We start from the raw sequence: 16,965 nt of genomic DNA on the forward strand, positions 1-16,965 counted from the left end.
CCTACTTCTATACCTACACCTATGTATTGCCCACCACGTGGCAGATCTCCTAGCACATCGGCCACTTTGTCTTCTTCTCCTTCTCCTTCTCTAAATGGTACACCTCCAAGTGTATCTAATTTGCGCCTTAGAGATAGCAGCTCTGAGCCTGAGTCACTGCCATCTAACCAGTCTCAGACCCATCGTCGTCCTCCGCACTGCTCTGCTCCCGCACACCCGCACTGCGCCGGCTCTATCTGGGGACCGATACATCATGGTTTGCGGGAGATAGAGATGCGATAGGTCGGATTTTCATCGTGCCTGAGGGAGTTGGGTAAGATTGTCTTTTATTAAGTTTTCCTAACGTTTTTTTTCATCTTAATCTAATATGCATTATTTTTTTTAACTGCAGGTTCTATCCAGATCACGACACTACAAAAGTCATACTGGATGTTGTTCGGAGGCTTTATGGCAATCATTTTTATACTTCATGGACTGAAATCCCATATGATACTCGACGGGCTATGTTTAGAGAGTTTAACGTATGCATCTTATTATACATATTTTATAACTTGAATTTACTTTTATATAAATCATCTAACATTAGCTATTTGATTTGCAGATGTATTGTACATGGGATCCAATGGACAATGATAGGATTGCTGCAAACTTTGAGAAGAAGGGGAGTGCAAGGTTGTCTGATTGGTTTTCGAGGGCTAGAAGGTATATGACGATGCCCCAATGGCTAAACGCTGAACAGTGGGAGAAACTTAAGGCATATTGGCAAACTCCTGAGTTTATCGCCAAGTACGAGCAGGCAAAAGGCTGCCGTGCATCCCGAGAAGGTGGCTCTTTGCACACTGCGGGTGCAAGAAGTCAGGGGCACGTGGCTAGGACAATGGTAAGTAATTTTATACTTTTAAAGTTACCTACGACGGGACAGATGCCAACTCAGGATCAGCTATTCCTAAAGACCCATACAAAAAAGAAGAAGCACGAGTCGGATCCGACCTTATGGGTTGAGGACAGGGCTCGTGATTCCTATGTAAGTGAATTTTATTATTTAAGTAATTATATATAAGTTTAATTATGATAATATTCGTTATATACTAAGTTTCATTTTTTAATATACAGAGGCAATATATGGATCATGTGGACCAACGATGCCCAAACTCAGCCTGAGCATCCGAGCCGTCCTCCACCGAAATTAGAGATAGATTTTTGGTGTAGAGAAGTTGGGGGAGTACAAAAGGGTAGAGCGTACGGTCTAGGCCCAAGGAACAACTTAAGTCGCCTTCGGTCAGGATTGCGAGGTGAAGGGTCTTCTCGACAAGCCGAGGGAGTTGATGATGTTCAGGTCGCAGCTATGGCGCGACAAATTCCGAACTTAATAGGAAATTAATAAACCGAGGCAAGAAGAGTTGAGGAAAGTAACACCATGAAAGCGAATATTGAATTGCTAATGGCACAAGTTAAAAGCCACATCACATGTGGACGTTTTGGTGTGCCCCCTTCTCCCCTTCCCTCTGACCCAGAAGATGATGATGACGGTGATTTCGTAGCCCGAACACCGGATGATCAGTTGTAGTAGTTTGAATTTAATAATGGACTTATGTTAAAACTAGTTAATGGTACTTTTGGTTGGTCATTTAAATATTTCAGAACTTTGAAGGTTTATTTAGATCGTATTTGATGTGTTTTATTATTACTTAGGATGATTTTATGTGTTGTAGCTCTTTTAGAATTGATTTGGAGCATTTTAATGCTAGTTTTGAGCAGACTTTTGTTATTGGTTTACGAGCAGATTTTGTACCGGTTTTTGTGCGGTGTGGTTGCGAGAAAATGCATGATTTGCATTTGAAAATTTTCCGAAAACCGACGGAAAATCGACTCTGTCCGTCGGTTTTCTGGAAATTAATTTTGCAGATTTTCCAAAAAATCGACTCTGTCCGTCGGTTTTCTGGAATTAATGCTTATATTTTACAAAAAAACCGACTCGCTGTGTCGGTTTTATAATTAAAAATAAAAAAATTATATAAAAAAACCGACGCAGTGCGTCGTTTTTTCATAAAATATATATTATTTATATATAAGATAAAAAATCCGAATTTAATAAAACCGACCCTGTCCGTCGGTTTTTTATTTTTTTTTAATTTTTAAAAATATTTGAATAAAACCCGACGGACAACGTAACCGATGCTGTCCGTCGGTAAAAACCGACGTTGTCCGTCGTTTTCCGAAAGCGAGGCTATTAAAACCGACGGACGTTAAAATGTCGGTTTCCCGTCGGTTTGGTTAAAAAAAACGACGCTAGACGTCGGTTTTTGTCAACGGTTTTTTCCGTTTTTTTAGTAGTGATATTGCAAAGACAAAGGTCATAACACTCTCATGAGTTGGAACTTAGGAAAATAGTTGAGGAATTTCTCTATGGGTGGTATTAGTGTGCATGCATACTCATCCCCATGCAGGAAAACTTTAACATGTTCAACTAAGTTACAACCTTTTTCTCTGACGATGGCACAATTTTGATCACTTTCTATTATAGCAAAGATGGCATGTTAGTCTGTTACTACACTTGAAGTCTGAAGAAAATTCACCATCTGAATTCCATACCACCTGGTGACAGATTGGAGGTGTGCAAGATGGATGCAAGTCAAGACTATAGGATTTCTAGCAGTTTTGTTCATGCTTATTTGATGCTGTAATTGTTTTTCTGCTTTTCTCTTTTTTTGCATTTCATACTAACCACTTGGTTAGTTTCTTTACAGTTTTGGCTTCTAATAAATTCCCACCATTTTTGGTGGTTTTCATTATTAAAAAAAAAAAAAAAAAAAAAAACAGAGGAAATAGGATAAAACACAAATTCTGCGTAAAAGAAAGAGGCACAATATATAGAATTGAAAGAAATTGTCCTTTGGCATGACTTTTGGTTACCCACATTTACTGCAACTTTTGGTTGCACTCACGTCCACTACAACTATTCGGCTTCTTCAACTGTTTTATTGTACTCATTTTTTTATTTTTATTTTACTACAGTCTTGTAACTGCTTGTCCATGCTTGTGTCTTCTCATTTACCATATTTATGGAGTATAACTTTATCATTCCATAACGCACTTGGTTGATTTATTGTACAATTTTTATATTAATATAATATTTATTAGAATGTAAATTTACATTTGGTACAAAAATATTATAGGTCTAATGATTGTTTGAAGGGTAAATAGGTCGTTCAATATTTTATGGGCATTTTGGTAATTCAACTTTCAACTTAGGAGCTTCCCACTTTTAGAATAATATAGATGATGTGCATTTTAAAACACTCGTAATGGGTATATGTTGACTACATCGACCCACATTTACTCCAATATAACATTGCTGGAAAAATATTCGCTTGTATCTTAGTTAAGTTAATAGGAAACACTAATGTAGAATTTGGTTGAAATTACTGAGTCAAAAGACAAATTGGTGGCAGACATCTCCTTACTTTTGGGAAACTTTAAATAGAAACCAACTTTCATGCAATATCGATCATCCCATGTTATACTTGTTTTCCTCTAAGCCTCTTGTCAGTACATTTTTTCTTTATCAGTCATTCTTTTTAGCAATTCTAAGATGAGGGCCAACCAGTACTTGAGGCCTTTCTCCACTAGCATTTTAGTGATCGGCCACTAAGCAGCACATTAATATTTTTTTTAGATATTTCTCGGGTAAGTTTCTTATTATAGCTTTATTTAAAACCTGAAATTGGAACGGATTAGAACCTGTTTGCATTGTTTCTCATTTTTGTTTAGCTCACTGTTCAGAGATGTGATTGAAATTGATTCCCAACCCTTTCTTTAATATATAAGGTAAGTTTTGAAAAGTAACACGCTCCCGACAGACAATTAATCCATAATATCATCCATCGTTGGCATTAAAGCTGAAATTATTAAACATGGGGGAGAACCATAAGAGGAATATTGCACTTGTTAGTTTGTGTTCTTTATTGGTGGTGGCTATGGTAGTTGCTCTATCCATCAGCAGTGACAAAGCTTCTGTAGCGGTGAGTGTAAGTCATCGTGAGGTGACATTATCTTCTATAAAAGCCATCACAAGCGTATGCCAGAGTACTAGTTATCAAGAAACATGCATCGATAGCCTAACCTCTTTGGCAGGGAAGTCCTCGCAGGGCGCCAAAGACCTCGTCCGCGCTGCATTTCAGGTAAACCTGTCAAAACAGGTCAAATAATTATTCTAACTTCATTAAAGTTTGCGTCAGCTAAGTTTGTCCAATTAACGCATCATAACCCAACTCCCCCGATATAACCCGGCCTTTCTTTTCTCGTTTTGGAAAACAATGAAAGGGAAAAGGGGCAAATATACCCCTCAACTATGTGATTTAGAGCTGATATACCCTTCATTAAAAAAGTGGCTCATGTATGCCCTTGCCGTCTAACAAATAGAGCACATTTTCCCTTTTTGTTGACATACTCCGATTTGTTAGACAGCGAGGGTATATGTGAGCCACTTTTTTAACAAGGGGTATATCAACTCTAAATTTTTCTTAAATTATTAAAAAAAAAAAAAATCAAATTTGAATGATTGTTGATCTCCTATCTTGATTTTGGATGTTAAGGTTTTGATTGCATTTCACCTTTTGGGTTACACTACTTTTATTGACCCAATAATTTGATGGATCATTTCAGGTCCAACCCGTTGTGTCATGTCAAAAAAGTTAATGGATTTAAACTTGTGTGGGTTGATTTTGTCACCTCTAATTTCAGGCAACAATTAAGCATATCAAGGAAGCAGCAACAAAAACATCAGCCTGGCAAACTCTTGAGAAGGATCCAAGAACAAGAATGGCTCTTGAGAACTGTGAGGAGCTAGCGGACCGCGCCATATATGATCTTAACAGAAGCTATAGCAAGTTTGGTGTTTTCGACATCAACCATATAGGCCATTGGGTTACTGATATGCAGATTTGGCTAAGTGGTGCAGTTACTTATCAAGAAACATGCTTGGATGGCTTTGAAGATACCTCTGGAGATGCTGGCAAGAAAATGAGAATGGCATTGAATGCTTCCATGAAGCTAACTAGCAATGCCCTTTCCATGATCACAAAGCTCTCATCTCTCTTCCCAACTCTGAATGTTAATCGTCGTCATCTGCTATTTCACGATGCACGTGTTTTAGGTCATGGAAATGAGTTATTACCGGATTGGATTGATGCTGGAAGGCGTAGACTTCTTTCGTCTAAGCCAACTGAAATTAAACCCGATCTCATTGTGGCAAAGGATGGCACTGGGAAGTACAAGACTATTACGGAGGCTCTCAAAGATATCCCTAAGAATAGTAGCCAGACTTTTGTGCTATATATAAAAGAAGGTGTTTATGATGAGCAAGTTCAGTTTAATCAATCTTTGGTTCATTTGATGGTTATTGGAGATGGACCAACAAAGACGAGAATCAGGGGGAAACTAAATTTCATCGATGGTGTTCCCACGTATCATACTGCAACTGTTGGTAAGCTGCAGCACAACAAGTACTTAATTACTACTACCAGTTTAATATGGTTATGTTTGGTAATGAATTATAGAAACGGGTACAGGATTTATTTTACCAATGATCATCCAAGCTTTCACCTTGTTGCACCAAAATCATAAAACTAATTTTTGTAATGGAAAAAAGATTTCAACCATGCCTATATATACCACATAAAGTTAAAAATGCCACAAATGTCAAATACGTCCTGGAAACACAAATTGCATGTCAAAGTAGTTACTAGGTTTGGTTAATGGAATTTCTCTTGTTTTATAAGTGGCACCATGAGAATATTATGTTACGTTAGTTGCTGACATGACTATACCCGTATAGCAAATTTATAATGTGGCAGTCGACTTGCATACTTTTTAACCGGATTAATTTACCATTTCCTAGCATTTCTTAATTGAGTTGATGTTCTGGTACAATAATTAATTTTAAATTTTGGTATAATAAAGGGGAAGTTGGATGATTTATTTGTAAAATTACCACAACAAATATATGATGTTCTTTTTGGTAAGATGTAAAATATAATTCACACGATTAACAATCTATTTCTGTAGAGGTGTTGTCTTTTATGTATGTATTCCGTTTGAATTAGAGTATAATGATGCAACTATTACAGCTGTGAAAGGAGATTATTTCATGGCTAAGGACATTGGATTCGAGAACACGGCTGGTCCAGAAAAACACCAAGCTGTTGCTTTGCGGGTTGGAGCTGATAAATCAATCTTTTACAATTGCCATATGGATGGGTACCAAGACACTTTGTATGCACACACATATCGACAATTTTACAGTGATTGTGTGATCTCAGGCACCATTGACTTCATTTTTGGTGATAGCGCTGCTGTTTTCCAGAATTGTACCCTCGTAGTCCAAAAGCCTATGGACAACCAGCAGTGTATTGTGACAGCACAAGGTAGGAAAGACCCTCGGCAGCCAACAGGATTTATCCTTCAAAACTGCAAATTTGTAGCTGATAATAATGTCGACAACAAGACCAAATCATACCTTGGAAGACCCTGGAAAGAGTACTCTAGAACAATCATAATGGAATCTTCAATCGAAGACTTTATCCAGCCAGAAGGATGGTTACCGTGGAATGATACATTCGCCTTAAACACTCTCTTCTATGTTGAATTCAACAATAGAGGCCCTGCTTCCTCCAAAACACAACGCGTAAAATGGGAAGGTGTTAAGGAACTTCCTGCTAGTCGAATTGAACGATTTACAGCGTCCAAATTCATTGATGGTGATTCATGGATACCATCTCCAGGCATCCCTTATTCCTCTGGTTTTTTCTTTCCACCACCAAAAGAAGATGCTTCTATCAAATATTCCCCTGAGGACCCCATAGAAAGCCAAGATTTAGAAAGAATAAATAAAGACAAGTCTTCTTATCATCATTTGACTTCTGATATTGCTCCAGTACCATCTCCTCTAGAAGCTCCACCTGCTAGAACAATGTCGGTAGCTCCAACAACATCTCCAGTGTCAGCCAAACGACATCGGCGATGGCCATTCAGCTTTTTTTCAGGCGCATGATTTTAGTGTGCTACCCATTGTTTTAGACTTCATTAGCTTGATACTGTAGGAAAAAATAATTCAAAGTTGTAGGAAATCAAAACTGGTTAGATTTTGTTATTTTAATTCATGTCTAGTTAGGATTTATAGTCAAATTTAGATAGGGTTTTCCTGTTTTGAGCTAAAGTAGATTTCGTACTATTATAAATCGAGATATTGCCTGCTATTTTCATATAGTGGAGATTGTATAGAGCATTTAGAGATTCGTAGAGTTTATGAATAAAATATTTCCTCCAGATACCTTCATTATATTAATTAGGTGCAAGATTCATCCCTCATCATTTGGGATAAAGCCAATTGTTGCTCACAGGCGACAACTGAAGATTGCCTGAATAGACTGTTCTAGTCTTTCATAGGAACAGAAAATTTTGTAGTTAGCCAATGCTCATGTCTGACTTGTGTTTGCTATTATGTGTTAGGTAGTACAAGGTTTTTGTTTTCCTTTGCGGATGTTTGTTTAACTCCTTTAGAGGTATTTGAAATGATGGATGCCTGAAAATAGAAAAACATTTCAGAAAATGCTAGCATTTGTTTGGCCTTTTGTTACATCTCGCATTCTCAGAGCATAAGCATGCCACGTACTTCACCATATTAATGGAGTATCGGAGACGTTCCATGAAGTTTTGGAAGGTACAAGCCATGGGAAGTTCGTAACAAGGAAGTCAAGGATGAATTACGATCTCGTAAATCGTAACCGGGAAGGATAACCTTGAAACCAAAGGACATGACCATTATCAAGTATGATTAATGATAAATATCATGTATATAAGGTATACCGGAAAGTTTTATAAGGAAATGAGTGGAAGAAGTGGAGTAGTACGACTTTGGAGAAAGGATGGGTAATGTTTTGTGGTAAAATTTTGGTCCAACTTGAGAGACGAATATCTCTTAGCATATAAAGTGTTTTGAAGTGAAACAAAAGCCTAAAATGAAGTTCGTCGAGTCTAGTTTCCAACGCAATAAACCTCTTATCGATAGGACATCGGAGTAGAGAATTATGGATGTTACAAGTTCGGTGACAGGAAGCGAGAAACGTGTGTGCTACGAGTCTTTGCTACGGTACCACCTCTGATGCTTGCTACGGTAGAAATGCTACAGTGACCCGTGACCTGAATTTGACCCTTATATAAAGGGTAAAAACTCCCTTTTGTAAACAGATTTTGCCAGAAAATTCCAGAAATTGAAGAGAGGGAGAGAGAGAGAGAGAAACAAAAAGTGAGCAATTTTCAAGTAGCGGAGTAGTAGTTTAGGTCCGGGTAACGCATGGTTGCGATTCTAGTATTGTTTTGCGGTGAATTTTAGCGTGAATATTGAGCATATTGCTGTCTTAATAAGAAAAAAAGGTATGAATCTTTCTCTTTTGGTATTTTTTAAGGTTTATTCTCGGAGACAAAGTCGTTAAATAATTGTGTAGTAAGTTGGTTAGTTATGGAAGTTGAAAAACAGCGTGTGGGCTATTTTATGGAGCCTATTGGGGTTGATAATATTGTTGTGATGTTGGTATTGTTGTTGTTGTTGTTGGTTGTTGGATTGTAATTTCGGGTTAGGCATATAAACAGGGGAGGTGCTGCCCGAATTTCAGCAGATTCTAAACAGAATTAAATTGAAGGCTTAATCTGAGCATATGACATTGAGCCTAATAATAGTATGAATGGTTTATATGTATATTTACTAGCTTGGAAGGATAAACGTTGAACGACTAAGGCGACCGAAAGGTATGTTAAGGCTCATCCCTTTCTTTCAAAGGCATGATTCCTATGGTATGAGTCCATAAGTGTTTCCATAACCTCCTTGATTTCAAAAGCTAGAAGTTTATGACTCTTAACGCTTCTTATGATGTTAAAAATGAGAATGTTTTTATGAGGATTACGTTGAGTATGATTTTATGCTTAGAGGTCTCAAATATGATTTCAACGGTGATGTAAAAATGTTAAGCTATTTCATGATTTTCTCGATTAATTTTATTGTTGTTGATCTCACCTTATAAATTGTTCATTCAAGGTGGGATAGAGCGATAGTTTTTTGTTGAACTCCTATGCATGCCATGAGTATAATATATGTATATAGCTATTTTGTGACATTATAGAGTTCTATTATTTCATTTTGATTACGCACAACACTCATTTTCATTCTTCATGAATATATAAGGCACAGTTAACAGGGGGTGACACTGTGACCTTTGTTGTATATATATAAGGCACAGTTGACAGGGGGTGACGCTGTGACCGTTGTTGTGTATATATATGGCACAGTTGATAGGGGGTGACGTTATGGCTTTTGTTGTGATGTGTATATGTAAGACGCAGTTGATCGAGGGTAACGTTGTGGCCTTTGTTGTGGTGTGTATATATATGGCACAGTTGACAGGGGGTGATGCTGTGGCCTTTGTTGTGATGTGTATATGTATGACACGGTTGAGGGGTTGACAGCTGGCCTTTGTTGTGGTGTGTATATGTATGCACAGATTGACGGGGGGGACGCTGTGCCCTTTGTTATGGTGTGTATATATATGCACAGTTGAGGGGGTGACGCTGTGGCCTTTGTTGTGATATTTCTATGGATATATGTGTTTCTTTGATATAGCTGTACTGATGCATTTATTTTGCCCATTCTTTGACATGTCTCAAATGTTTTCTAGGATTTTATGTACATGTTGATTTTATGCCTTACATACTCAGTACATTATTCGTACTGACCCCCTTTTTTTGGGGGCTACGTTTCATGCCCGCAGGTACAGACACTCAGTTTGGTGATCCTCCGATTTAGGACTTCAGCTCAGCTGCTTGGAGGGTTCTAGTGTTCTGGAGCTCAAGTCGTTTTGGTACAGATCCTTTGACATAGGCTTTGTTTATCTTGTTAGAGTGTCCGTAGACATATGTAGTTGCGTATATACGATTTGATCGCTATGCAGATGTAGTTCGTTTTGGATATTCCCGTGCATAGTGGCAGCCTTATCGGCTTGCATATTTTGTTATGTTTGGTTAGGTGTGGCTCCTCAAGAGATAGGATCTTTTTGATGTATGATATGATGAGTTTATAGCGTGCTTTTACAGACTGCCATATTATTTCCAGTTTCGGTCTGATCATATCGAGCAGGTTCGTATACGAGTGTCCAGTTCGGGCACTGGTCATGGCCCATCGGTTTGGGTCGTGACAAAAGTGGTATCAGAGCAGTTCGCCCTCGGGATTGTCTATAGACCGTGTCCGGTAGAGTCCTGTTTATGGGTGTGAAACCGGCCACACTTATAAACAGGATGCTGCAGGGCATTTAGGAATCATTGACCTTTCTTTCTATCTTAGATCATACGATAGAGCCAAAGTCTAGGAAAGATCGCTTCTGATCCTTTTTCTCGTGTGTTGGGCAGATCGACGAGAGATGAAGCGATCAGCTTCAGATAGTGGGGGTGCTAAGAAGGCCCCTAGAGTAGATCTAGAATCCCAGGCTCCAGGACCGAATCGGAGGAGCCTCAGTTATTCCATTGAGACGGATCCCTCGGAGGACCCATCGACGATTCCTCCAGAGTTTTTGACTCCCAGGGAGGAGGACCCCTCAGAGGACAGTTATGACACGGATTCGTCTGAGTATTCGTCTGGGACACCGGAGGAGGAGATCCCTAAGGTTGTACCAAATGCTCCTATGGTAGAGCACTACGTCAGACCAGCTTCCCCGGTAAGTGTTACGAATTACTCCAGCCCCCTCTCCTGACCGTCGGTAAACCAGGAGTTGCCCAATTATCCATATCTCTCGGACTCGGAGGAGAGAGATGATGAAGACCAAACGAGCAGATGGTGGGTAGACAATGATGAAGAGTACACTTCACCTTATAGATCACTGACGACTAGAGACTGATCGACTACAGGTATATGAGACTTTATTGGAATTTCCTATCTATGTGCATTTGCTGTAGATTATTACCTAATAGCGGCGAGCTAAAATCAAAAGGGGCCGACAACCAAGTATTCATAAGTAACGACGACCAAGGTGTTTTCGTCACCATGGGGAATTTTGAAATCTAGGACTGAAAGTAGTCATACATACAGGTGAAAGTTGGATATTGAGGATTAAAAAGGCCAAGGTAGTAATTGTGTAGTCGGAAGAATAAGAGATCCTTTCTAATTCGGAGGGAGATACGTTACGAGGATGTTTTGGAATCTGTTAAGACCTCAACTTGATCGAGATTAGGTGATGAAGGTTATGCAGTGAGGTGGGTGCAATTATATCAGCACTAACACACCGGATTTTATCAGAGTTTCAAGGTTAAGCGTGTCAGTAAGAGAAATACTAGGATGGGTGACCACGGGAAGCGTACTAAAAGTTCTATAAATTCAGACATAAGAGACAAATGAGAAGCTAGAGTAGCCTAAGGGAAAATGGAGTATGCGAAGTGGTTGGAAACTCTAAAAGATCGTGAAGAATTAGGCGGACTAGATCGGCAAAGAGAAGGGAGGCGCATCACAGTTTTGGCAAAGAGAAGGGAGGCGCATCACAGTTTTAGGATTAGGATAGGTTTGAAAAGTATTCGGATGTGCTTGTGAGCAAGGCGTTAGAAAATATATGCGTATGCGTATGATATCTCATATATGGTTGTACCAACGGGTATGTGTATCCCAGCACCCGACGCTACAGTATATGGAAGGCATTAATCGAATAAGTTAACGAAGTTCAAGTGGCAAAAATGGTACGAATGTTACAAGGTAAGTTAATGTTATTCTTACTGCAGGTTACGAGTTGAAAGGTCCTAATGCAATAACATCGAAGAAAGGAAGAAAGTGAGTATATATAGGAAGAGAAGAGATTAGAATGTCTTGAGAAAAGAAGAGAGAAGGGAGAAATGAGGGTGAGTGAAGCTTCCAAGAGAGATGACGGGCACAACAAGGGACTATTTGGATAAAATTTGGGAGTAGGTGTGTGAAAGGAATAGGGTATGATAGAACGGACAGGAAATGAACGAACAGAATTAGGAGAACAAATACTGGTAAGTAGGACTAAAGGGAAGTAACCACGAAGAGGAAGGGGAAATGAGGAAGAATAAGCAGGTTCGGTAACAATGTTAGGGGATTCCCAGTTCTTGAGAAGCAATCGAGGAACTAAAGGCACGCCCAAGCAGACATAATCACCTTGGAAAGGGAGGAAGCTGTTATAGCCCGTACTTTGTACGTTTGAATATTCCAAAGTCGTCGTGGAAAGTTAAAGGCGAGACCATTCTCAAAAATTATTTTAAGGACGAGTTGTTGTAAATATTATTTATAACTATTATTAGCACGGAAATATTGTGAAAGGTTGAGGGCGAAAAAGGAAATTCGCAAAATGGGCCGTGAAAATAATGCGGAAGGCTAGGGACGAAATGGTAATATTGAAGAAAGCCTAGGGGTAAAATGGTAATTTCACAAATACTCAAGAAAATTCTTGAAATTTCCAAGATGGCCATGTGATGAATATATATATGGACCAAAGTGTATAAAATAAGACAAGTGGCCACATTTGGTTATTGTAGGAAAAGTAGTCTTCTTTGACTAATTCAAAGAAAAATTCAAGAAAAAAAAAGAAGAAATCTCTAGAAAAGTGGAGAAGGGATCATGTGGCTATACTTTAATTTTTGAGGGACCTAATTATGAATATGAAAAATTGGTGGAAGACATGTATATATATGTGGGATGTCATCTTTTAATTCAAGAAATTGGAGAGAAAGAAAGAAAGAAAGAAAGAAAAAAAAAGAAAGAGAGAAGGGCCAATTCGGCCAAGAAGGGGAGAGAGAGAAGATCAAAAATCTTGCCAAAAATTTTGTCTCATGGTATTTCTACTAATTCAAGGATGCTCTCCAACATGGTATAATTGTTGAAGCAAGAGGATTACTCTTTGGTGCAAAACTCCAACCTTAGCTAAGTTGAGAAGTTGTGAAGGAAAGGTAAGAATTCATCTCCTTGTTATGTTATGAATGGTTTGGTATGTTGTAGTAAGTGGGAAAGAATGAAATTTATAAGAAAATATGGATATTGAAGTTGTAGCCGTGCATGGGGTGTGTATGTAAGTGATGGACTAATTTATTTAACATGTTAGATTGTTGTATTATAAATGGTTGTGCATGTTGTAATGCATGGAAATAAATGAAAGTGTATGGAACATGAATATTGTTGTGGTGGCCGTATGCATGTATGGTTGATGGAACAATGATCCAATGATTTTATGTAGCATGTTGTTGTTGTTGTTGTTGTTGTTGTAATGAAAAGAAAAGGATGGGAATTCATGAAAAAAATATACATATGTGTGCATGGCGAATGGTATGGGTATGGTGAATTGAAAGTGATTGTGGATTTCATGTTCAAAACTTATGTTGGTGGAATATAATGTTCTTACATATATGGAATACAATGATGTTAGGATGGTAATGTTGTTAGTTTGGCGGGTTGTATTCCGGGATTGTTGTTGATTGAAATCGGCCAAGTTAAACTTGGTGGCATGGTATATTACTGGGGAAGTCTTTCGAAATTTTTCGTGACAAATGATTACTTTGAATTCAACTTCTAAATGCTCAGATTGACATTTGGTAAATGTGACCAATTTGTAGATTTTGATGGATTTGCAACTTGGATTTGGAGTAGCAGAAGGAGCGGAAAGAGGTATGTAAGACTTCATTTCCTTTCTTTGGCATGTCTTAGACGCGTAGGCTTGATTTCGCGTCTCGGGGACTTTCCTAACTCTAGAAATCCGTGATTGAAATTTTCTACTATTCACTCAGTAGAATTGAACCCAAAGTTCATGAATGGTTGAAAGAAAGGTCCAAACACTTAGAACTTGCATGATTAGGACCGATTACCCTAAAACTCTCCTAAGTATTGTCATGGAACGTATTATACGTAAATTATGTACGCCACCTCATTTGATCCGAGGTGGGCCCACAATTCCCGAATTCCTTCCTATTGTTCCTTTAGGCTTATTTCCATACTATAATCAATGGAAATTCTTGGTTATCATTTCGACCACTAAACAATAGTTGTTTTAATTAACCCCTTGACCCCAATGCATGATTTTCCTTACGAAACGTTTACAAGTGTTTTCCAAAATATTCATTTTTCTTCAAAAACCAAGTTTTACAATATTGAAAGTCCTAATGACTAAAACAACGACTATGGTGCTATAATGACAATGATGATGCCAGGTATGAGAAGAAGTATATGATGAATGTGTCAAAGGAATGTTCTTACTACGAATGTGACGGCACGAAATATTAAGCTATTTTTAAATCACGATTATTTTCAAAGGTTTTAAAGTAAACGAAATAATGCCTTATAATCCTTGTCCTATGATTTCTCATGAAGTTACTCTCCATTGATAGTCTCGCCTTATTAATCGTTCCTTCAAGGTGAGACAAAGCGCCCATGGTTATTCCATAATACAATCGGAGGTTACCGACCTTACGTCACTCCGATAAACACATGACTTTCCTTGGGCTCCCATGCATGTTGTTTATGTGATAATGTATATAATATTTGCTATTGATGAATGTTTATGATACATAATATTGTTGAATGTATATGTGGGGAATGGGGAGAACCGTGTCCACCGATTCGGTGGCTTATCATCCCGGACGCGGGATGCCGGACGCGGGATTTATGGGAGAGCGTACGCGGCGTACGTTCTGTGATATATATATATATATACTATGATACATTTGGGACCTTTGTTGGGGAGGGTGGGAGAGCCGATGAATTCGGCGTACGCGCGCTGCAAGCAAAAAGTACCGTTTTCCGAAAAGTAACCGTTTTCTATATACAAGACTAAGAAGTACCGTGTTTCAAAAAAAAGAAGCTAGGCATGCATGGCATCCGCCCTCGGCGGCACGCACGTGTACGGATTTCTCGTCTTTTGTGGTACGCTTTATATTTCTATGCGATTACCGTCCATGTGTACGGGTTATCCATCGATCTCATCACGATTTCATAATCCCGTGATATTGTTGTTCATACTTGTGTTCTGTTCGTATTATTATTCATGTCTTACATACTCGGTACATTGCTCGTACGACCCCTCTTTTCGGGGGTGCGTTCATGCCACGCGGTACACCCGGACGGATAGAAGCCGGGATAGAAGATGTTCCGGCGAAGTTGGCAAGCTCCATTTGGCCGGAGTGTGGCCGAGTCATAGCACACGTGCCGATTTACGATTATAGTTAGAGACTTTGCGACGAGTCATGGGTTCGGGGAGTCGATTGTATTATGACACGAGTTATATCTTTGTTACATGTTTTATTTGACTTAAGAGCAGCAAAAGAGTATTTCAGTCATCTATTTATGTTTACTTGTCTTAAAGGTTTTCAAAAAAAAATTTTACGTAGTAAGGGTCAGCGGGTTCGCTCGGCTCCGGTCTCGGGGTCGGGTGCCCATCACACCCTGATCAAGATCGGGGTGTGACAGAAGCCCTCCTAAAAGATGATTTGGAAATCAAACAGATCTGCAACTCTAAAAGGATATTCTATGAACTTTAGGGTCAATGTTATAATATGAGGAAAGGAGGAGAGCATTTAGGAGTAAAGTAGCCGAAAATCTTTAACCTCGGGGTACAAGAGAATGCTTTAACGATTTAGCTGTAAGAAACCGATCAATCATCAATATAAGAACGAGGATGATGGGACAATACAAATGATTAGAAAATTAATGGCATGGGACTAAAATTCCGGTAAAGGCCGAGAGATTCGGTCATAGAGGGAGTAGAATGAAATGTGAGGAACATGTATGGAAGACAACTCGGCCGTAGCGTCAGAAAGACGGATAAAGGCTCGATGAATGAAGCATGGAGAGAGTGTAAACTGTAAGAATTCCATGCTAAGAGCAAGAAGTAGTAGGACACTAGGAAAACTTGATGTACAGCTGCAACGCGAACACATAGTTAGGAAGAATTGTGAGTAAATGAGCTAAACGGGTGGAAGGACTAACAGTGGTTGGAAGGGCATGGAATAGTGACGGGAGGGTACGGTATAGACCTAGATGGAAGGAGAACTTAAACAAAAAGAGATTTTCAATGTTAAAAGGGATTCACACTCGTAACGAAACACTCCTGTCACGACCCGACCAGGGCCATGACGGGCACCCGGGGCTAACCACCGAGCACCACTCATTCTACTTCTCATCTGCTATCATTCATATTCTTATGCTCATAATTATGGAAAACTATTATCATTTGAAGCATATTTACTTTTATAAACATAAGCCCTTCGGCTATCAAAATAATATATATACAAGCATATACATGAAAGATTGTGAGACCATACTACCCACACTGCGCATCTACGAGCCTCTACTAGAGTACTAGGCATATGGACGGGACAGGACCCCGTCGTGCCCAAAACATGGATATATACATATGTACCAAAGAATAATCAATGGCACCACCGAAAAATGGAGTGCTCTCAAATCAGCTACTAGCTCCAATGGATCTGCACCGTCTCCCTGCCTACCTGTGGTCATGAACACCGCGTCCAAAGAAAACGGACGTCAGTACGAATATTGTACTGAGTGTGAAAGGTGTGAATGAAATGAACTCAGTAGGAAAATCATAAGGCATAGATGGAGACATAACTCTGGTATGGATTCATTTTATACATATATCATACATAGCATATCATGGAGATCATCATAGCATATACATCATCATACCATACACGCATCATCACATCAATCATACATCATCATATCGTTAACCCGCATCCGGGTAACTATCGTATGCAGCCCACTAGTGGTGTCATGCCCGGCCCTATAGGCTCGATGTAAACACAGCAGCCCGCTTTAGCAGTGACATGCCCGGCCATCTAGGCGCGGTGTAATGGTATACAGCCCGCCGTAGCGGTGACATGCCCGGCCATCTAGGCGCGGTGGAATCG

At 39.1% G+C, this 16,965-nt stretch overlaps 1 protein-coding gene across 1 annotated transcript; it reads left to right on the plus strand.

Annotated features, from left to right (window-relative positions):
- The first annotated feature begins 3,578 nt into the window (after positions 1–3,578).
- Positions 3,579–7,325, plus strand: LOC132041832 (pectinesterase-like). Its single transcript, XM_059432524.1, has 3 exons — positions 3,579–4,181; positions 4,744–5,485; positions 6,129–7,325. The coding sequence occupies exons 1-3, from the start codon at positions 3,915–3,917 to the stop codon at positions 7,049–7,051; spliced, it is 1,932 nt and encodes a 643-aa protein (XP_059288507.1). The 5' UTR covers positions 3,579–3,914; the 3' UTR covers positions 7,052–7,325.
- The last annotated feature ends 9,640 nt before the right edge of the window (positions 7,326–16,965 follow it).

This window comes from Lycium ferocissimum, unplaced genomic scaffold (assembly GCF_029784015.1).
Source record: "Lycium ferocissimum isolate CSIRO_LF1 unplaced genomic scaffold, AGI_CSIRO_Lferr_CH_V1 ctg11843, whole genome shotgun sequence".
NCBI classification, from domain to species: domain Eukaryota; kingdom Viridiplantae; phylum Streptophyta; class Magnoliopsida; order Solanales; family Solanaceae; genus Lycium; species Lycium ferocissimum.

Excerpts from the sequence above, each read along its gene's own strand:
- LOC132041832 (XM_059432524.1), top strand. The coding sequence starts at position 3,915 with ATGGGGGAGAACCATAAGAGGAATATTGCACTTGTTAGTTTGTGTTCT. Across the intron at positions 4,182-4,743 it reads TCGTCCGCGCTGCATTTCAG|GCAACAATTAAGCATATCAA; the intron begins GTAAACCTGTCA and ends CTCTAATTTCAG. Across the intron at positions 5,486-6,128 it reads GTATCATACTGCAACTGTTG|CTGTGAAAGGAGATTATTTC; the intron begins GTAAGCTGCAGC and ends CAACTATTACAG.